Source organism: Rhipicephalus sanguineus, chromosome 1 (assembly GCF_013339695.2).
Source record: "Rhipicephalus sanguineus isolate Rsan-2018 chromosome 1, BIME_Rsan_1.4, whole genome shotgun sequence".
Classification (NCBI taxonomy): Eukaryota; Metazoa; Arthropoda; class Arachnida; order Ixodida; family Ixodidae; genus Rhipicephalus; species Rhipicephalus sanguineus.
This window is the reverse complement of record NC_051176.1, coordinates 141,813,720-141,836,895: the sequence shown is the minus strand read 5'-3', so window position 1 is coordinate 141,836,895 and position 23,176 is coordinate 141,813,720. Positions and strand designations below refer to the sequence as shown.

The following is a 23,176-nucleotide window of genomic DNA, read 5'->3' as shown; positions in this document are numbered from 1 at the left end:
GACAAGAAAGAGGGGGAACACACAGAGCACTGCACTCACAACTAAAAGTTTATTGGAAGGTAACATGAACTTATAACAAAAAATTTTAACCCCTTAAGACCGATTAAATCACAAAATATGGTTCGAAAATTCCCAATTTTTTTTATGACGTGAAATACTTTAGTAACATGTTCAAAACAGAAAAATACTAGCGAAAACATTTTACAGCAGATAAAAATGCTTCATTCGTCATATTTCGCACCATCATGTAATACCCCATGCCTAGGGCATTTGATGTGTAATCCGAAAGAAATTTCTGCAACTCCAGAAAGTAAGGGTTCCATTTGACTTCCCGTGGACAAAATGCACTATTCTTCGATAGTTCAATTCAAACAAGATGAGGCTACCATCCATGCGGCAGCGTTCAAAGCATGGCACTGAGTCATGTTCGTTTATAACACGCGGAAAGCGCAAGGCGCTCATTTCGCCGTTTAGTGTGCAGAATCTCATTCAATAAAAGCACCAATCACGGAACCCGTGCTGCCATCTATGTTTTAAAAAGAAAAACACCATTTGATGAGCTGGGCTCGTTAAAAGTCTCTTGGAACATTGCCGAAGAGCCATGATGAGCACAGGTCGTCATAAGCAAAAAAGTGACGATTGCTCATGACGAGTTCAGGTCGTCATAAGCAGTTAAGTCATATGCTCATAAATAAAAGAAAACTTTTTGTGCAACATCACTGAGGGTTGGCTAACACAAGATTCGCTAGACTTGCTAATGTGAATAGCTTCTGAAACTTCTTGTGCGAACTGGTCATAGTGCTTAAAGGGGTCATGAACCACTTTTCCAAGTAATGATCTAATGACCTCAGTATCGGCATTTACTGCCTCCCGAATCGATTGCCGCAAAAATTCCTCGAATTCGTCAAGAATGAGCGGAGTTACGGGGGTTTGGCGCACGCTCTCAGCGCTTTCTCTCTTTTCTTGTGCCGATGAGCGCACTGGAAGCTACACAGGGAGGGATGGCACGGGGGATAAAAGTTACCTCAACACGCATCATGAAACGCGATCGCTCTCCCGCTGTGATTCACGTGCGCGAGTGTGGCTACCGTGTACTGAGGAGTGCGGCGCCGGCAAGTGGCAGCACCCCGTGGCAAGAAGCGCATCTGATCCAAACGCCGCTCTCGATTTATGTCGGCTATCGGCCAATGAGGCTGCTATGTCTTTTGCGACGCAGAGATGCAGATCGCGACGTCAACGGGCAGACGCCCCGCCCACCGACGAGAGTAAGAACCGGCCTCTGTTTGAAAAGAGGGCGCCTGAGAAAACAGCAACTTCGCGTTCCGCTTGTAGCCTTTTCGCGGCGCGCACGACTGCAATATTTGGCTGAGAAGTTCATAGCCGTGTCAGCTTTCCGCGGAATGTGTTTTTCCAACAAGCCCAAGGGGTGCTTCATGACCCCTTTAAATAGTACAGTGGTGTTTGAAAACCTGGGTGTACAACCACACAAGACGCGTTGAGATGCTTATGTTTATAAGTTCACGATACCTTCCAATAAACTTTCAGTTGTGAGTGCAGTGCTGTGTGTCTTACCTTTCTTTCTTGTCTACATTCTTTTGTGCACTGTTTTTCTTCAAAAAATGATCGCTTACTTTTTTAGGGATGGCGCATAATACAGTGAGAAAATGCACGCGTAAATCAACCACGAAAGAGCCCAAAAACGGACTGCTGGGGCTCTGTTGTGTTATAAGGTAGGGGCATGACAACGAACTGCTGAGACAGTGTTGTGTTATTGGGAGGGGCCTGACAATGGACCACAAAGGGTTATGAAAGCAAGAGAACCACAGATTACAAAAGAAAACTTGAAAATGAACCATCCTAAAAATTGGAAGTATCATACATAGGTGTGTAAGAATTCTGATATGCACTTGAAAATAATGTTTACAGATATCAGTTATACGCTATGGCTACATCTGCAAAATATATGCATTATCAGAAGCTTTTAAAAATTGTAGCTCTATACCACCCAAGGGTATGGGATGGAAAATAATGTTTTATGCCATCAAAGCAAAGTGAGTGTTCCAAATAGCATACTGTGTAACATTAATGAATTAAGCAGCAAGGAACTTGTAAATCACTTTAACCAACATTTAATTAGTGCAGGCATTCCTTTTTCATTAAAAACCACCAGTCACATAAAACAACTTTCTTTGCAACTTATTACCTTATTTATTTCATTTCGTACTTACTGTTAGCCTCAATGTGGAGGCTGTTGCAGGACATGGGAAAATATTACAGTGCACCAACATATGAACAGCAAACAGCTATGCATTTATTCAAGACTGCAGCTAACGGGACATACTCAGCAGTACTATAAGAGGGTATAAGACAAGTACACTTGTCGAAATGTACGGCTCGAGCACCCACTCCCTGTCTTTCATACACCCATTAAAAGACATTTTTCAAGAACAGGGACAAAATCATCAGATGAAACAAATTCCAGCCACTTATATGTGAGGAAGGAAAGAGTACCTAAACGTGTTAATACTCCTGTCACATGGGGCAACTCTCTAAGCCAGTCCTTAAGGAAGAACTGAGAGCAACAATACAGGAGTAAAAGAAGAACAGCAAACTGGTCAATCTAATTAGAAAAAAAAAAACACTGCTTCTGTAGTAGTAAATGTTTAGTAATATGGTGAATTCACGTATTGCTATACACATTAAAATCCAATAAATGGCAGGAAGGGGAACATGGAAGCTTGAGATAAAAAAAACCGTAAAGAGGGGGTGGGTACTCGAGCTGACGTTTCGACAAGTGGACTTTTCTTCTTCAACGCTGGAACAGTTCCAGCCTTGAGAAGAGAAGTCCACTTGTCGAAATGTACGGCTCGAGCACCCACTCCCTGTCTTTCATACACCCATTAAAAGACATTTTTCAAGAACAGGGACAAAATCATCAGATGAAACAAATTCCAGCCACTTATATGTGAAGAAGGAAAGAGTACCTAAATGTGTTAATACTCCTGTCACACGGGGCAACTTAAGTGCACTTTGAAGGAGTGCACATTGCCAATAGTGTCATTCGCACGCTGTCACACGGGAATTCTTTGTGACACTCGTTGCAAAGCGCACTTGCCAGCAAATGCGTTTGCCAAACCCGCTTCGCTACAACAGAGTGTCTAGCCTAGCAGTGGCTCGAGAATAAATAAGGTATTATCCGAAACAGAGTCCATGGCATTTTTTAAACTATCGTTTTCGTTATTAGGGATATTTTTATGCATTAAAACATAAATAACAAATATCCAGTGTGCTACTTAATTACCCATCGTCATTACCATCATTTCCAAAGTACACTTCCCTCTCTCATGTAGCAGCATGCCGCCAAAGTGACATTCTGGAGGCGTAAGTACACTCGCTCAAAATGACACTAAGTTTGCCAGTGTGATCGGGGTATAAATGTTGAACCTGTGTTCAATTAAATGCTCAAGACATATAGTTCTAGTACTTCGCCCTTCACAGAAAAATGTAAGTGTGTCTGATTTGAAGCCTCCATTTCAACAAATGAAAGAGAAACTTGAGGTGTAATGTCGTTTACATTGTTGAGAAGCAAGTGTGGTTGAGTAGCTCTGTCAGTGAAACATTAGGATTGTATCTATTATAAATGGTTCTTATTGATTCTCTGTAGTGCTCCTAGGCTTGTTATGCAGTGTTTGGTACGGGGAACCGAGAGATAAGGCCATGTTCTTGTACAAGGAGAATGAATTAGGTGTAGGCTAGTAACTTTGCGTGGGATGAGGTAGACTTTATGGTGCATATATTAAGCAAACAGAGCCGATACAGCATTAGAGGAAATGTCAGAAGATCAAAAATATATGCAATGCATGTTTGTATCAGTTGATATCAGACGACATAACAACGCCCAGGTACTACAGTGTACTCTCAATTGAGTGAACTTCAAGGGACCCAAGGAAATAGTTCACTTAACTGAAAGTTCACTAAACTGAATATTCACTAGAATATGGAACAGCATTGGGCACAGCAGACATTAGAGTCAAAAGTGTGAAATGCAATTTATTTTTCAATGAAATCTGTAATTTTCATTTGGAGTGGTGCCCTTAAAGCGCAAGAAGAGACAAAGCTTTCCAGAAAGTCTACGTTTCTGTGCACTGCCTCTGGCACAGCTTGTTGCTGAGACACGAAGTCTCGCAACTTTCTAATATACTCTACCGCCCCGGCTAGAGTTTCAGGATTTTTAGTTACAGGCTAAAGTTACGTGGCTCGTTTTCGTCACCCGCACCGCCGCTTTGCCTCGGCGGCGCTGCATGCAGAAGCGACGTTGCGCCGTCGCCGATGGATGGGCGATTTAGTGGCGGCTCGCATCGGCTATCCCAGTGCTGCAGTGCACAAAACTTCGTTGAATTGATTTAAAAAATGAGCCTGGGTCCGCGGATCAAGTTCGTTCAACTGAAAAATTCACTATTCTGAAATTCGTTTAACTGAAAGATTTTTGCATAGAATGCATAAGAAAATCGCCGGGGATTTTCTAAAAGTTCGTTATTCTGAAATATTCGTTAAACCGACGTTCGTACAATTGAGAGTTGACTGTATTTATCATTCTGTGTAAAAAAAACATCGCATTATTTTGGTTGCTAACAAGTTGTAATGAATCACATGTGACCAAGTCAGCCTAGCGGCTGCGCCGGCTGTTATGTGCTGAAGATCGCATAGAAGTTGTTCAAAAGAATTGCACGTGACATAATCACAAACAGCGGTTCCACAATAACAAAAGCACTGTCAGGTTGCATGGTGGTGCAATCTTTGTCTTGCAATCAGCCGCTTGACATACCCGCAGCAGCTGCGGCCACTCAAGGCGGTGGGCGCTCACATTACATGAGTGGCCGCTTCGACTGTTGGTGAGCTCTGCTTGCGTGTGAAAACTACGCTCAGAGGACGAATGAGATGAGAAATGCATCACTGTGAAAAGTAACCATTGTTAATTGCCAAACAGCTCCATACCATGCAACGAAAACTCTGCTGGCAATTTTGCAATGAGCGCCTCCAGTAGTGCGCTCATGTGTTGCTTCCTCTCTCCTGATGGTCCAAAAATAAGTAGGTTCAATCTGTCAGCAACATATGACACAAAAGCAAGCTTTTTGACATCTAAAGAAGCCTGCTGTACGTGCTCACGATGGTCGAACAACTCAAACTGGTGTTGTTCTCCTTCTCGTGCCAGAACACTGGTGTCAGCCGGCTGTTAACAGAAATGTGTCCAAGTCCTTTGCTTTATGAAAGTACCGCTTTTACAATGCTGTATTATATCGTGTCTGGAGATATGATATTCAACAAAAGCCGTGAGTTTACCACGATATTCTACTGCTTCGGACATAACAGCAGGGGAAGAATGTATGCGTGCTGTACTGGAGGCGCTAACTGCAAAATTCCCGGCAGAGTTTTCTTTGTCTAATATGTACCTTGTTGGCAACTAACAATGCTTCCTTTTCACAGCGATGCGTTCCTTATCTCATTCGTCCTCCGAGCGTAGTTTTCACGCGCAAGTGGAGCTCGCTCACAGTTGAAGCAGCACTCATGTAATGTGAGCGGCGGCCACCGAGCGGCCGCTGCTGCAGGTTTGTTAAGCGGCTGATCGCGAGACAAAGCTTGCTCCAACATGCAAACTGGCTGTGCGTTTGTTGTTGTTGAGCTGCTGTTTTATGATTATGTCGCGTACAATTATTTTGAACAACTTCTAACCGATCTTCCGCACATAACGAACGGCGTCGCCGCTAGGCTGACTTGGTCACATGTGACGCATTAAAACTTGTTAGCAACCAAAATAATGCAAGTTTTCTTTTATGCAGAATGGTAGATGACATCCTTGACTTCAATCAGAGGGATTTTGAAAAAAATAAAAAATGGACTTTTTGAGAAAACTATTTTCAAACTTTGGCGTTTTTGGTAAACCACTTACGTTTCAGCCCAATTCAGAAGTAAAACAGAGTGCGACAAAACCACAATAATTATTTTAAAAGAGAGCACAAATATCAAATTTAATGTGTACCAAGTTTTATTATCCTCTGTTTAACTTGTTTGCAGCAATAAATTCCTGAAATACCGGTATTTTGTGCGGTTTGCCACATTTGTGATTTTTTACCTCAAAAGTCCTTAGACAAGGTAAGAGAAATTATATACTCATAACATTGTATTTCACTTGTTATTTGACGATAATATATATCATGGCCAAAAAGTGAACCGTTTTTTCCCTAGGTGCGCTCAAAGTTAAGAAATAGCGAAATTGGCAGAAAATTGATTTTTGCGGCCAAAATGTACATATATTTTTTTCAGGCGAACAAAATTTTTTTTCACAAGACTAACTTCGAAACCATTGTTCTCAGCTTAATAACTGTGTCTGCAGTAAATTTCATCAAAATTGGGAATGGTGACCGGGACCTCATGTTCGATCTTATCTGAATACACCCAGCTGAATTTTCAAATGAATATTCATAAGCCCTTTCCTCTAAATGCAGCACTGCTTCCTGCCAGAGAATCATGGTCACATGCATGAATGAATATGTGTGCAATGCAGAGCACACAAAACAACCACTGGAAGTGCTCTGCGTAATGAGAAAGCAAAAGGTGACGCTTGTGATGTGAACACGATGCAGTCTCCTGGGTACAGAATGGAAGAAGGCAAAGAGGGGCAGTCACTCACAGATGCTAGCCAAAACAAAGGGAAGCTCACCTCCTGATAGCATGGCAGACACCTTTTGATTTCAAATATCGCTTCTAATATAATTAACAGTAATTTGACAAATTCTCGTGGCAAATATGCTCCTTAGCAAGCACTTCTCAGCATTCCAGTGCATAACTGAAATTTATGACGAGGCCTGTCTGCTGCCGCTCTTCACTTCTACTCTGCCTCGTCTGCCATATCCTTTTATTGCAGGACTCTAGCCTTACCAGAACACATCAGCCTTCCTAGGTTAAGATGACCATTATAACCCCTGTTAAAGGGAGACGTGTATAGTACCTCTCTGAAGCAATTGATGCGGGCATTGCTAGGATTCCAATGCTTGTAGTCGAGATGATCGCAGAGCCGGGGAAAGGTGAGGAGCAGGCAGAGTTGGTTGTAGTGCTCGCGCGAGGGGCTGCACTGCTCGAGAGCCCCAAGGCAAGCCACCATCTCGTCCACACCCAGCTCGGCACTCTGCACCAGCCCGGCCTCAGACCGGATGCACAGGAGCTCCAAGAATTTGTGCTTCAGCACTGAGAATCTGAAGAGCAGAAAAAGATGCACATGAGGTATTCAAGCGGTGCACATGCTTCACATCAGTACCCTGATGTAGATTACAAAATTAAGAGCTCAGTCAAACTTTTCCTTCCACAAGCTTTTAGTTTCTGCAAGCATCAAAAATCTTACTTTCCTAAGCATGCCAACTGCATCCTAGCTATAAGTTTCAACGCAATGTTCACGTTCTACATTCTTAAAGTTTATATTTCAAGCACTTATGTTGTATTGTGCTAATGGGCTTCACTCAGTGGCATTGGAAAAAATTTATGAACGATGAAAAAAATTTAACCATGCACAAAATATGTGAAAGGATAGGGTAAAGCTGAGCATATTTTACACTCATATGAGCAAATGTCCAAATATTCAAAACTTTTGAATAACGAATTGAATAGGAACCAGAGGTATTTGAATATTCTTCTAATAGCACCTCAAATCACCAACTATGCAATAAATTTAATACCTGTGTCCATAGAAGATATAACACGCAAGAAGTTACAGAGTAGAGCACATTATATGCCACTCGAAGGGCCAGTCCTTTGTAACTAAACTGCTATTATTCATACTCAACAATTAGTCCCAAGCACATAAAAATAAAGTGCTTTTTTTTGCCCTTAGAGCTCCTAATGGACTTTTATTAAACAATGCTCCATAAATTATGATATGATGGCAAACACTTAGTAACATTGTGAATGTACCAGGATATGAAATCGAAGGTGATAATGGCAGTTCATTATTAGTAGGCTATTCAGAGTATTAGATATTTGATGCATCTGCCTTCTGACACTATTATATGACTAATATTAGATTCAGTCTTTAGAATTATTATTTGCTTAGCCGTACTCATGTGCCTAAAATGGTAGGGTATGATGAAAGTACAGGCTACGGAAAAGTATAGGAAGTACTAAGAATACATTTGTCTTTTTATATAAATATCTGATAACACAGTGAATGGGGCAATAGTATAAATGTTAGTGGACTACTACCACCTCTCCTTCACTTACGTATCCTTCTTTATCTCCATACTGCATTACTTCCCTTTACTCAAAAATGTCACATTAATTAGCCCAGAAATACATTATGTTGCCACAAGAAAGCCAAGCAATAGGGGTGTGCAAATATCAAAATTTACGAATACGAATCGAATACGAATATCCACCTTCGAATATCGAATTGAATATCGAATATCAAAGGAAAAATGCCTCCACAGTAACAATATTTTATTTAACATGCAGCTATTTGAAGAAAAAAAAACATTAACAGCCTGACTGGCAACACAACATACACTGCTATTTCCAGAACACAATGTCCAGGCTAGCACAATGCACATCAGAACACAATCAAATATCACGGCACTATGAAAGTAATGACTAGATGTTATCATGAAGAAATATGAGTTGCTCCACATGATCAGGCAGCAGGCGCTCCCTTCTAACAGAGGCAACCCCCCCCCCTGCCACTGAAAAGGCACGCTCGCTTGGAACACAAGTGGCTGGTATAGGGAGGTACACATGGGGCAAAGCTTTGCCAGACTGGGGTATCTGAAGGTGCCTACAGTCCGCCACCAGTCACATGGGTCACTGTCTTTCTTCAGAAGTGGTCCCGCATACTGAACGAGTGGTAGTGCGGCACGTCAGGGCCGCATAATATTGAAAATGTACGGTTACATGATCGCCAACAGCGCTGCACGTCGGAGATGCACCAGCAATAAATCATACGTATTGGGGCGCTCGTCGCAGGCAGATATCGTGCCTCCGTGTACTTACGATGTTTATCGCTCCTCTCGGCAACGTTTTTAGCTATACGAACGCAGCAGAAATGTGGAAGACGAGTTATTTTATGCATGATAATCGAATCGCATATTTGAATTTTTCGAATATTCGAAAATTTTCGAGTACACGATTTTCGATTCGAATACGAATATTTCGAATGTAATATTCGACGAATATTCGAAACTTTCGAATATTCGCACAACCCTACCAAGCAACCTTACATCCTGGCACTCGCTAAGAGGCACACTGCAGATATAACTAGTAGAAGTGTGGGCTCCATGATCCTCTTAATACAATAGCAAGAAACCAGGATTACAAGATTTCTGTAGCTACAATGTTCCAGATACCATTTTGAAAGCAGCAATACTTTCTGTCTCAATGAAGTAAGTACACTCTCAGTAAATGGAAACCTCCTATACGGAATTGCTACTTATATGGAAACACTGCCTCTAATATGACTGGTTTTGTACTTGAAATATGCGGCCCTATTCATCCCTCAGTGATTGGAACTCCTGTTAAATGTAACATGTTTTTCCAGTTCCCTCAGCTACCATTTAATGAGAGTCTACTATAAATACAAAGCTTTAAAGGGACACTAAAGAGAAAAATGATTATTTGCATATGAGTAAATTACCCTTTCATAATACCGAAAGCACAATTCTTGCCACAAGCACAATTCTTGCCACAAGAAGATGCTTGGTAAACAGGAAAACACACAAAAAGTAAATACAGATGGCAACACCACCTTGAAATTGCTGTGCCAACTCTCTGTGATGTCACAGATTTTGGTGGCATCTATTAGGGCCTACACAGTTCTTACAGTGAAGTTGCATTGACTTCCAAGGGGGCCAGAGACTACATACCAAGTTTCAGGGAATTTTGTAGAGCAAATGCGGCCAAAATACGGGAAAAACACTTTGAAATCTGTGAAGTCATTCGTGTGCCAAGATTTCTATGCCAAATTTAAAATTGAAACTTTGACCTTCATTTTCTCCTCTACGAATAAACCTATGATGGTGAAATCGAGTAGGGTATTCAAAGAATATTTTGTCAATATAAATGGATTGATTGTTTGACTTTAGCGTCTCTTTTAACTCTAAGGCCACCCATAAGAGTGCACAGCAAAAAGCCAACATAATAAGCTATACTGACTTGAAACGTTTGCTGTCAAAGGCTTCCATGTCCTCGAGGGGCTGGACAAAGTCTAGGACATCGTCCCACTGGCCATCCAGAATAAGCTGGCGCAGAAAAAGAAGGTCATCTGACAGGGCATCATTAATGACACCAGACTCGCGCTCTAATGCTAACTGGCTGATGCTCAGCTCCCGATTGGCCAGAAACTCCAGCACCAACCGCACGACCTCTGCTTCCTCCAGGCACAAATGTGCTGCCATTTCAGCACTTCACTGCTGTGGCCACTGCACAGACAAAAAAGAGTTTAATAATTAATAACTCTCCCATTCACAAGATGACTGACAGGTACACAGGGTTTAACACCTCACAGCAACACTGCACATTTTTTAGAGGCACTATATTGCATGGTTTTAAATTAAGTTTGAGTGCCTACGGCTCTTGAACGTGCCCCCAAGTACATGAGGATTTTTGCATTTCACTCCATCACAATTTGGCCACAGATGGGAATCAAAGTCACGTACTCATGGCCAACAATGAAACACCCTGTTACTAAACTACACCAACATATCCAGAAGGAAACTCTGCACCAGTCACAAGCCTGTGGGTAGAGGCTACTTTGCACAACACAGACAATGGTCAATCTGATGATAATAATAATGCAAGACAATATTTTTATTGAATACATATCATGTTTAGCACGTGTTTGCACTGGCTGGAGCAGCTGGAAAAATCCACTGAAGTAATGTTTACAAGCAGGCACCCTTTTTCTGTAAGGTACAGTCCAACGTCAGCCTTGTGAAACGTTCTATTGTACAATACCCAAAGTATTATGCAAAGATGTCTGTAAAAAGTGACATAATTCATAACAGAATTCACAAATGAAAACATCACACGTACATAGACGAAGGGAAGGAACAGACTAGCACTACCACTGGAAAGGGCACAACACCTGCATGCCCTGCAGGGGGTGAGGATAAAGAAAGCACCAAAAGAAAAAGAAAACTGGTTCAGGCAAGTGGCATAAGAGACCCCACACTAAAACAACTCTACAACAGTCAGCCAAACTACACAGTAACAAAATGTTAAAAAGAAAAAAAAAAGAAACTTCAGAATCCTGCACAACACAATACTAAGGTTGCAGCTACAGACGTCCTACATAAAAGTATTTACAAACAAGACGACGCCAAGAATCTGAAATTCTCAGCAACTTTTATCTGAAACTATACAAATTAGACAACATACCTATATAAAATCTATCTCCATGCTAATGTTTTAAAGCCTTCAGGACATGCTGCATGCACTACCAGGCTGTAAGTAAACTATGTACTAAATCTATTTAATTTCTGCATATCTCTGTGCTGTCAGTCCTATCCACTGTAACTCAAACCAGGGGCGTAGCCAAGGGGGGGGTTGGGGGAGTTGACCCCCTCCCCCCCCCCCCAAAATTTTTCAGTTTTGCTTGCGTATATATACACGCACACATACAAATGCACGCACGAACACACATAAAGTATGGTTGAACCCCCCCCCCCCCAAAAAAAAAAAAATTTCTGGCTACGCCCCTGACTCAAACATGCATTACAACCAACTGCAACCCATGTGCCAATCCTGTTGCAGCACATTTTTGCAAGTCTGTTAATTACTCTAAGTTATCTCTTGACATATATCCACGAGAATATGAATCTATATGCGTTCTACAGTGCTCCAAGAAAGAACAAGCAGTGAATAGCCTCTTTGAAACCAAAAGAATTGGCGAAGCTTGCTCTGAGCCGCGCAATGCTTGAAACAGCAAAACTGAACGATTCTGACAACTAATCTGGTTGCTTCAAGGTTGTTCCTAGGTCTTAGCTAGGTGATGCAGGTTTTTTTATAGGTTGCTTCTATGTCGTTGCCAGGCTTTAGATAGCTGATGCTAGGTTGTTTTTACGTTGATTCTCAGCGCAGAGGGGCTCGAGTTAACCCACACACAGTGACACGAGACAGATGTCCAAACTGCAGAGACCTCACACTGAAAACAAGCATTCGCACCTCTCATAGATCCATGGGCACGTCGTCGTTGGCATAGGCCTTCCATCGCTTCGGGGTCTTTTCGCGGCCACCGTTGCCTTTCCCGTTCCCTAATATTCTCTCGTTGTACGTATCCGGGGTCTTCGGCTCACCGCCGTCACTGAGCAGCCATTTGCTAGACTAACTCTTGCCTTCTTCATTTTTAGTGGACCCGTGGTGAGTAGAGGGATTTACCAAATTCCTGTGGCACATACCCGTTTATGATGACAGTTTTCTTGTTCACCGGACAAGGAACGATTTGCCAAACAGCTTCGCTGTTAAAAGAGTCCGAGACGTTGACTACTACTACAACAGTACTATGGTACCAGAGAGGTAGTAGTAATAGTAGTAGTAACAGTAGTAGTAGACATACGGAAGTAGCACTACCTTAGTGACATGTTGGGTACAAAATGTTAAAGGCTACTTAGGATTAGTACACCTTGTTTTACTTTAATCCTTCTGTATTCCACTTTCACAGACTGAAAGTGCACATAAATGTGAATGCTCTACAGCAAAACGACCTGCACAATGATGGATTCCTTACGTCTTGGCAACACTGCATGCTTCGTAAGGTGTAGGAACTTTACAAGAAAGTGGCCTGTATAATGAAGCATTTTGAAGGCTCTAAATACTCCGTCGTACAGGCATTTGGCTTTTGAAGCAAGTGCAATGTGAAAAAGCAACAAACGAAAAGAAAATAAAGATGGCATGCTATGAGAAAAGAAACAAATGACACGTGAAATAGGCAATGTGAACACACCCCATGCCCACGCTTTTAGCAGCATCACGCACACAGCAGGTGCACGTAAATACTGTCCAAAAAGTTTCATAAACAATATTTCAGACTACCTTCTCAATTCTTGAACTACACCCCCTAAAATAAGCACAATTAAAAAACGCGTTTCTAAATCAAGGGTACGTGTTACACGTGTAGAGCTGCCAATAAACTAGCGTGTAAACAAACGCTTTCTGGAGTCTGTGTTACGGCTTATACCAGATAGCTTGAAAATTTCGTTGCAAAATTATTGAGTAATATCCTTCGCAAGATAAACCGCTAAGAGAACGGAATTAATAGTTCCCAGCGAAACGACGTTCGCGCTGCATCAATTTTGCGGGAACAGAGAATGCTTGCGTTACAGCAAATGTACGAGCTCTTATGTGACCGCGGCGGTTTTTATGTTCAAGCTGCGATGCATTCGCCGTCCTCCCTATCCCAAGGTCTGAACGCGCCAACCGAGAAGAGCAAGGGCCACTTGTGGAATGTCAAGAGCGCCGCTGTAAGTTGTACAAACACAGAACGCGCACGCGCGCAACGCGCGTCCACTGATCTGCGCCGGAAGCGATAAAAATAAAGAGAGAACGAAGGAGAGGGGGTTCTGCAACAGCTGCAAGTCACATTGCACCGCCTCGCCGGTCTCTCTCTCTCAGTGGAGTGAGCAGAATTTTTTTTTTCGCATTGCGGGAAAGAGTAGGGGGGGGGGGATTACTCATAGAGTTTCATACAATACCCTAGAGAGGAAACTGGCGCTGCGATCGTTCAACCACCATGGGAATGATGGGAAGTACAGGCTTCGGATTGGATAGCGTTAGCTAGCGAACTGTCTACGGATCTTTTTCTACAGTTTCAGTTTCGTTCTTCGCGAGGCGTGTGTAGTGGGGTGCGTTTCAAAGCATTCAAGCAGCGCCTTTGTTGTTCAAAGAGGCTGAAGACCGCTAGATCTCTTGGTTTGCTGCGACGCTGCAGCTTTACAGGTTGTATTTGACAGTTTTAGCAAAGCATCGTGCACTCACCGCTGCGAACAGATGTAGCGTCCCATGTCAGTGCAGCAGACTGCATCCAGTTCACGTTTGTTTGATAAGCGCGTCTTACCAAAACTCGTTCAAATCGGCTGCAAAACGACGGCGAAGCTAAGTAGACGCACCGTCGCGCTCCTTTGACTCGACTTCACGACAAAACAAGAGATGCGTTGGAGGCAGACCACTTGAACAGACGCACCTGGCATCGCAGCAGAAGATACGTTAAGTGTTTCTCACTCAATACGGTACTGTTATTTCCATAAATAGATAATACGTACTTTCGAGGGAAAAACAATCGTGTTTCTTTTCAAGTGTTGTACAAAAATAATTCATTATTTGGTGATGCCAAATCTGGAACAAAATTGCAGAGCAATGCATACCCTGGTGGTTGAATTTGTCCAGGTTTCAGTTCCATCTCACGGTCACGCAAACTTTTTGCAATAAGTTTTGCATACAAAAGAATGAAGCAAGTTTTAATATGAATTAACTTAATATCACTTTGTTTTACACTCGGCAAACAAACGTTGCGAATCTCAAGAACCTAATCCATCCGAAGCAAATCCGAAGCCTGTACTTCCCATCATTCCCATGGTGGTTGAAGCGCGTCTCAAGGAGCACGCGTAGACACTAGCGCCAGATTCCCCTCTAGGTATTATTGTAAGAAACTCTATGGGGATTACTCAAGTTTGTCGCATGTCGTTTTAATACCAGGCATTTCACGCAAAAATTTCGGAAGCGCCCCTGCCTCTTTCCCTGACATGCCCCCGCACGCGCCCCTGCTCAAGGCCATTCTCCATTCACAGAGCATGCGCACGTATCCCCTGTATGTAATTACTCCAAATGATCGCTATCCACCTGGTAAATATTTACATTAAAAATAATGAAATAAATGTGAAGGCTAAAAATCTTGTACAGCTGATAAACGACAGCTGAAACAGGTCATATTGCAAAGCAACAAGCACATTATAACGATATGATCAATACACTTTGTTTTCCATGATTTTTTTTGCTTTCTTACACAAACAGCTTTCTCTGCCATTTTCACCGTTTTCGTGGAAGATGGTTGAAGGTTGGCCTATCCGTAGGGCGCGTTTGTCGCCGAGCGCGCTTCGAGGCGCACAAACTGTGTTGGTTACAGTGAACTAGAAGAGTGCTGATCAATGGCTCGGTTCCCTAAGGAATTGCACATTCAAGCAATAACACTATCTAAACATCTTCTCTGAAACCAACACACGCCGTCAAGCACGCCGATTGCCATTGACAATCACGGTGGATGGTTTCTGCGCATTCATTTTTCTCTATGTCCCTCAATCTGTAGACGGGTTTGAGCGGTCGGTAGTAAATAGAGACACAGGATTAGGGCGGACAAAGAAATGTAATAATGAAAGAGGCGCGATGCTGGCTCGGTTTCTAAAAGTATGGTGATTAAATTGTTTTTCTGTATCTCGAGCGCTGCATGAATTCAAACTATTCAAGAGCTAATACGAAGACAGTACAATAATAGCACTTTGTTAACTTTTATATAAAAAAATTATTACCCGAGTTCATCAATCATTTTATTTACAAAGTTTAATTCTATATCCAGACAGAAAGCTATATTAAGTGCTGCATAGTATATGAGCGTAAAAACGACTGTATGCAAAGTTATGTACATACATATTTGCAGTAGCAAAACGACACCCTCTAGAATGAACTTTGGACACTAGAATATGTTGCTTGCACTACAGTGCGAGCTTGTCGCCACTTTTGAAAGAAGAAGGCGCAGCAGTACCGATTTTGAGCACAAATGTGAAATTGAACATTTTTGGCAGACGAATTGTGGTCAGAGTTAGATTGTGAGGGGAGGTCTTTGCAGTTGCAAATCTGTCGATAAAGCTAAATATTAGTTATCTGCCTCGATCCATATCGCGTGCACCACAACGTAGAAAACAGTTAAAGTAGCTTTGCGTATCATGCTTTAATTTTCGAAGACGGACTTAGAGTATCAGTGTGTGTGTTTTATTGTCATATTGCAAGTGTCTTGTTCTCGTCAACGGTACATGCAAACGCGGACAGTGTAAATACCATTTGTTCAGAAATACAGGTAAGATTATATTATACATAAGAAATCACTTCGAGAATTATAATTTCCGTTCTCATTACCAACACGAGTTCATTTGATTGAGCTGCAGTTAAGCTTTATTTTTTTTTTCACTGATTATTTTCTTTTTTGTATCACATCTTTAAAAAACGCGCTTTATTTACATCATTTGCTTAGTTTTCCTGTACTTTACGGGGAACAAGTGTTACAAAAACTGAGTTAACGTTCTTTTAAAAACGTCCCAGTTTCACCAGTAAAATTAATAAATGTACGAATTCGGAAGGTGACAATTCGCTAGCTTCCCACATTTCAATGCTGCAGCTATCCCCTAGACACATGAGCACATCACATAAGTCGACAAGAAGGGCATGACCAACGCCAAGTCATGGAAACCGTTAACAAACAACACACACACACAACTCCTGAAGGTTTTTGTTGAGAAGCTGAACTGACAGCAAAGGTCCGAGCTCAGCGCAGCCACAGACGTTAACTTTCTTTTATGGCACATTGCTACAACGATAGGGCTAAAAACTGTATCCAGTTTCAAACGTAGCCCATCATCAAGTACGAAAAAAGAAACAAACAACGGACAGCAATAAAATATGTATAACAAGATGGTACAGGTCATCGCGCTAATGCAGAGCAAAGGGCACGCCCACGCGCGATGCCTACATTCGATAACCACCACAATTCTCCGCGGATTACCCGTTACGAATAACTTTAATTTGAATTAGCGAGCTACAATCGAGTCGCCACGGCCACCGCAATGCTGTACGACACCGCCCCGCACAGACGGAAGAGCAGGCTGAGCGGCTCAATTATCTCGAGACGGCCGCTCGGTGGAGGCTAAATATAAACACCGCGACGCGATGTCACATTAAACGAACTAGCAATTCGGCAATTCTACGTACCACCAGGGCAGTGCCGGTCACAAACGTCAATACGCAAAAGCAAACACTACGTATACGGAGACAGGAAGCGAACAATTAAACTGATTCATCTACCCGCTCTTGACAGTCCGTTACTGAAACGCGAAGCGAGATGCGACGAGCCCATCGTATATCGCTCCGCAGTTGAGACAACAGAAACGCCGAGAATCCGTCACCAGCACAAAAACAGATGACCGTACGTTAGTGCTTCGCGATGTCTGGCAGAACGTCAAGATACGCGAAAATGCCAGAGAACACTGAGATCATCTTTAGCCGATGTCGCCGGCAAGCGGCGCAGACATGGTTCTTACCTCTCGTGCCTTTCCGGGCGATGAAAACTTGCAGGCAATTGTTTAATGCGCCATTGGGCACGTTTACTTAAAACACTAAATTTCTAAAAGAGTAGCGAACGTTCACAAATCCACAGAAACATATTAGAAGTACTACACCGGCAGGTCAACGGAACACCACGAAGCTACAAAACTCGAGCCATGCACGGTACACAGTGGACATCTTTGCTTGCAGACTGCTGCTGCCCCCTGGACAGCGAAGGCAGAAGCTATGGAAGACGAAAAATTTGAACCCATTTGGCGCGGCGACGGTTCGCTGAGCTGCGTACACCGTTGTTCTGCAGCATTCTTTGTGCTCCGGCACCTTATTGTAGTAAGTTACTCGTGCGTAAAGCTTGTCCGAAAATATAAAAGTAACACTAGATAAGCATCCGGCGAATATTTTCCTCGTCTTTGTTTTCGTGGGTAAGTTTACAAAGCTGACGTTTTTGCAACACGTAACTGTAATGACGCTGTAACCTCGTGTTCTTGCGACGACTGCCTGATATTATTGAGTACGAGAGATTCGATAAAAATCCGGCAGATCCCACGCACTGTGGGAATCGATGTAATGCGAAGCAGCCAGCAAAGATCTGCATACGTCGCCTTGTTTGTCTTTAAGGGAAATGAAGTTATTCATGTCATGACGCATGTATGTCATGCCTGCATGCATATACAATCTGGTATATAACACGCTAATGAAACGTATATTCTGGTATATACAATGCATGATATGTCGTTTATATTCGTCACGCACTCATGTCATGTCATACCAATTTTGGTATATTTAATCAACAAAACGGCTGGAAGCACACCAAGACAGTGTCATGTAAATCATGTCTTACATGACATGAATGTTATGATTTGCATGTTAGCACCTGTCATTTATGTTCGTCCTACAGTCACGCCGCGCAATACCAATTTTGGTGTATATCAAGCTAGTGAAACGGCAGCGAGCGCACAACGAGCGTGGCATGTAAGTCATGCCATACATGGCATGCATATAATTATTTTCATGTTACCACCTGTCATTTATGTTCATCATACAGTCGAGTCACCTAATACTAAGTTTGGTGTATATAAAGCTAACGAAACGGACGCGAGCGCTCCATGAGCGTGATATGTAAGTCATGCAATACATGACATGCATGCCACGATTTTCATGTTACCACTTGTCATTTATGTTCGTTATGCAGTCACGTCACGCAATACCAAATTTGGTGCTTGTCAAGCTAGCGAAACTACCGCGAGCGCACCATGAGCGTGGCATATGTAAGTCATGCCGTAAATGACACGCATGTCATCGGATTTTCATGTTACCACCTGTGATTTATGTTTGCCGTACAGAAATGCCTCGTCATAACAATTTCTGTATATATCCATTTAATTAAACGGCCGCGAGCGCCCCGAGACCATGTCATGTAAATGATGCTGTACATGACATGCGTACCACAATTTGAGCGTTAGGACCCGTCACTTATGTTCGTCAGACACTGTTGTCACGCCATAGAATCTTTGGTATATATCAAATTAACGAAACGGCCTCAAGAGCATCAAGACCGTGGCATGTAAACCATGGCATTCATGAAATGCATGTCAGGATGTTCATATTGTGGCCTGTCATTTATGATCGTCATACAGTCGCGTCCAATGCCATACCAATTTTGGTATGCATCCCATTAACGAAACATTAACGAAAAGAGAGCACGAAGTCGTAGGCGGATAGATAGATAGATAGATAGATAGATAGATAGATAGATAGATAGATAGATAGATAGATAGATAGATAGATAGATAGATAGATAGATAGATAGATAGATAGATAGATAGATAGATAGATAGATAGATAGATACGCTCAAAGTCGCAGAAGTTCGCTAACAAATGCTTCGCATTTAAAAGGTGATCATTTGTGCAGACCCAGGGCTGGGCAAAGATACTTTGAAATTGTATCGCGATACGATACAAGATACTCAGGCAATAAGTATTGGAGATACAGATACAAGATACTGCCGCAAAAATTGTATCTGATACGATACTTGCCAATTGTATCTTAAGATACTTCGATACATTCTCAAATTTGTTATTATAGATCCATATAATGTAGCAGCAAGTGCCTATGCACGAAACTGTCTTCTTCAAAATTTCCTAACTGTGACCTATTTTGTTTCACTTGAATGAAATGTCTGTTAGCATCTCAAAAGTTTTGCCCTTCTTGCTCAAAGTACATTAGTTTCCTTCCAAAATAATTTATTGGGGTTTGTTTTAGTTTCTTCACAAGACAACTCTTTGTACACTTCACTGACAGCGGTACTTGCTTTGTACAGCTTGCCGACCATCTAGGAGGTTGCCATATAATCACAATAACTTTAATAAGAAGCCTTCTTACGACGGCGCAAATACCGGTGTGGACTTTTACCTTGTCCGTAAAAGAGAGCTTGCACAATACCGTATACCCGGACAGGTGTACAGCAGCAACAACGCTGGTAGCGACATTTTTATTCTTAGTTTCTTTTGGTGGGGGGGGGGGACGCATGGTGTATACTATGGGTTTGAGCCATTTCGCTAGCGGCCCGGCCCGCACACATGACCGCCTTCGTCTCATTTGTTTTTATTTTCTAAATAAGATGTTCGTGAGCTGCAGAGACATGAGTGGTCTCAAGCATTCCTTTCGTGAAGGGACTCTCGAAAACGGAGGAGCGCGTCCTGCGGCGCCTACAGACAAACACGCTGCTTTGTCCAGCGGTACTAAAACATTACGACCCAAAAATAAGTGGGCAGTGCCAGTACTGTGGTGCAGTGGCCGACACTTACCATATGGTCTGGGCCTGCCAACTCAACCCAAACTTAACCCCAATCCCCAACCCCACCAAACAGGACTGGGAGGCGACCCTGCTCAATTGCTCAGGACTAGAGGAACAGCGAACTCTGGTCCAGCGGGCTCGGGCGGCGGCTTCGACTAATGACGTCCCGGACTAGGGATGTCGACCAGCCCGGTGGGGATAAGGGGAATCACCTGCTTCAATAAAGGTTCCTCTCTCTCTCTCGTGAGGAACATGTGGTCACCATGTGCTAAAACATAACCGTGGAACAAAAACTCTATATTTCAGAATCCGCGTCCAGATATCAGTCATTCTGTACATTGTTATCGATGTTTCTCGAATCCTGACTCCAAATCGCCTTCAGAAATGACCTATATATGAGATATGGGAAAGGCTTCATTTCAAACGTCATTGTGTTCAAACTCTCTCCCACCACCTTCACTCTGTCCCGGCCCTTGCAACTAGAATTCGCGACTGCGGCCCGCTGGCTATAAGCTCCGTTTGAGACCCCTGGTGTATACGTAGATGACGTAAAACTGCAATGAATTGTCATATTCCACTTATATGCTGGCGTAAAGGATTCTTTGTTGATATACTCACTAACGTGCAACCTTTTTTGGAATTATTCTTCAACGAGAGAACATGTGGAACACAGAAACGTCTCAGACGTATTGTATGGTTCCATAAAGCGTCGCAGGACATCGCCGCTATTCGCGCTATTGCCACTTATAGCTCCCATTACGTGGCGATTAGTAATGCGAAAAATATAAGAAAGCCTGAAACAGGAAAACAAATATAAGTAAAATAGAGGTGGTTGTGTATCAAACATTCACATTGAATGAGTACAGAAACACAATACAGACGGCGCCCTTAAAAGCTATATGAGCATGAAGTATTGTCAACTTACTTGTTGAGACAATAGAAAATTCAGTGCCTATGGAAAATTGCCTGAAACGGCTCGTTGGGACGCTCATGAGCAAAACAGAGCATTCAGTAAAACAGTTTCTCGAATCCCCTTCCTAACATCTTTAAGATGGCTCCTAATAATTTCTATTATTATAACGCAAACTCAATTTCGCTATTTTCCTAAGCGGTAAGCAGAATGTTTTGTACTGTTTACTCAAGGTACGCCCGCATAATTATATATTTGTGTTCAAAATCGCCTTGGCAACGTGTAAATGTGTACACAGTAGTGGAAATAAAGTAGACAGAAGAATAGAGCAGAGATCTTATTTTGGGAGTGCGTTACAAAGACGTACTGCAGTGACCAGACCGGAAAAACAGTGCAGAGACTTAGGTAATGTAAGGGATGCAAAATGACAGCTAAGAAAGCACTTGTGCTAATAATCAAATTATGATTTCATTAATTGTTTGAATAAATGTAGCAAGAAGTGAAAGATACGGTACGCCAATATATTTTCTGTTAGGTAAACGCTTGCTCTTTTAGATCTAGCATCAGTACCAGTGGTGCTAACGTTGTTAGATTCTTATTTGCATATAAGTTAATTCATGGCATGCAAGTCAAACTTACATCCACGAGATCCTTTAAATCGCTGATATGTAAAATCCACGCGACGCAAAGGAACCCCATTCTTGCACGCATCACATTTCGTTACGGAGCAAGACGCAAGACGCAAGAGAATCTTCAATAACGGCACTGTAGCAGCAGCATCAGAATTTGCGCGATAGACGCGGCGCAGGACAGTGGCTAAGAGCAAGTGTCGCGGCATTGGCGCAAATAAAAAGAAAAGAAATCGAGCAAACAAAAGGTACGTGGGCTGGGTGTACACGTCCGCGCGCTTGTCTTCCTCATCTTCTGCCCTCACTGGGGTACTCTGGCGGAAAAATAAAATTGCGTCACTGCCCTAAGACTTATTCAGATGGCTTAGTGGCACCAGTACCAGCTTGAGAAGCGGAGCTTGGCCAGCGATCATTGTTTCGCACGGTTGTGTTGCGATAGAAGTATCTTGTATCTTAAGATACACGATACATTATCGAATGTATCGGAAATACAGATACAGATACTCGTCTTTCGAGGAGTATCGCGATACAGATACAAGATACCCATAGAGTATTTAAGATAGTATCTAAGATACATGTATCTTCGATACTGCCCAGCACTGTGCAGACCAATCTTCGAATTGTCAATGTGAGTAATACATTTTCGCTAACTAGCGTGTTAATTATTTCTGGTTGGAGGCATGCTGTAAGCGTCGTATCAACTAATACATGAAAGCGTGGCAAACCCCCTCCTAGCACACTCGCAAAGTATACGTGTATGTAAGTATGTAATCTAGAGAATATTTCCCTTGGAGGTGGTTTCGCTAAATGGTGGGATCAAATTTTAGATGCGAAGTATCTTAAGGTCGAGCTCAATCCGGCGGTGGTGGTGGTGGTGGTGTGCGGCGTGACCACCCTTACTGCGCATGCGCATACCCTCTCCACACACCTCCTCTCCACTCACCCTCTCCCCTTTTCCTCTCCACTTTCCCTCTCCCCTACCCCTCCACACCCCTCCTCTCCACTTTCCCTCTCCACTTTCCCTCTCCACGTTCCCTCTCCACTTTGCCTCTCCACTTCCCCTCTCCACATTTCCTCTCCACTTTCCCTCTCCCATACCCCTCCCCCTTTCCACTCTTCCTCTGAAACGCGGGCTAGACATGCCGAAATTCTCTCCTGCGCAACGCCGCGATGAGCTCGAGCGCATGCGCGTCCCCTCCCCTTCTCTCTCCTCTCCTACGCTGCCCCCCCTCTCGCCCGCCTGTCGACCGCGTTCCCCGTTCGCCCTGTGAGAATTAACGGCCAGGCTAGATGGAAGGTACGACGCGCGTGGCGTCCCTCTTCGCGTTCCACGACGCGAGGTCGGTAGCATGCCCAACGAACGCCAACGGAACGCGATCGTGCAAGTGCTCCGGCTTCGCATCGCCTCATGGTCCCCTTTAGCGGGAGACGGTGTAATTTTTTATTTTTTATTTTCTCTTTTTCGATCGAAATTTTAGTACATT

General features: G+C 42.9%; 1 protein-coding gene across 2 annotated transcripts in view; it reads right to left on the bottom strand.

Moving 5' to 3' along the window:
- The window catches only part of LOC119399260 (WD repeat-containing protein 47), a 148,612-nt gene extending 131,049 nt beyond the window's left edge, over positions 1 to 17,563 (bottom strand). For both annotated transcript variants that reach the window (XR_007416511.1, XM_049416772.1), the window contains exons 1-3: positions 17,334 to 17,563; positions 10,189 to 10,454; positions 7,007 to 7,250 (exon numbers count right to left, since the gene is read on the bottom strand). Coding sequence is in view for 1 of the 2 variants with exons in the window: in XM_049416772.1 (XP_049272729.1) it covers positions 7,007 to 7,250; positions 10,189 to 10,430 (486 nt within the window). In the remaining variant the exon portion in view is untranslated. The remainder of the gene's footprint in view (positions 1 to 7,006; positions 7,251 to 10,188; positions 10,455 to 17,333) is intronic.
- Positions 17,564 to 23,176: the final 5,613 nt, after the last annotated feature.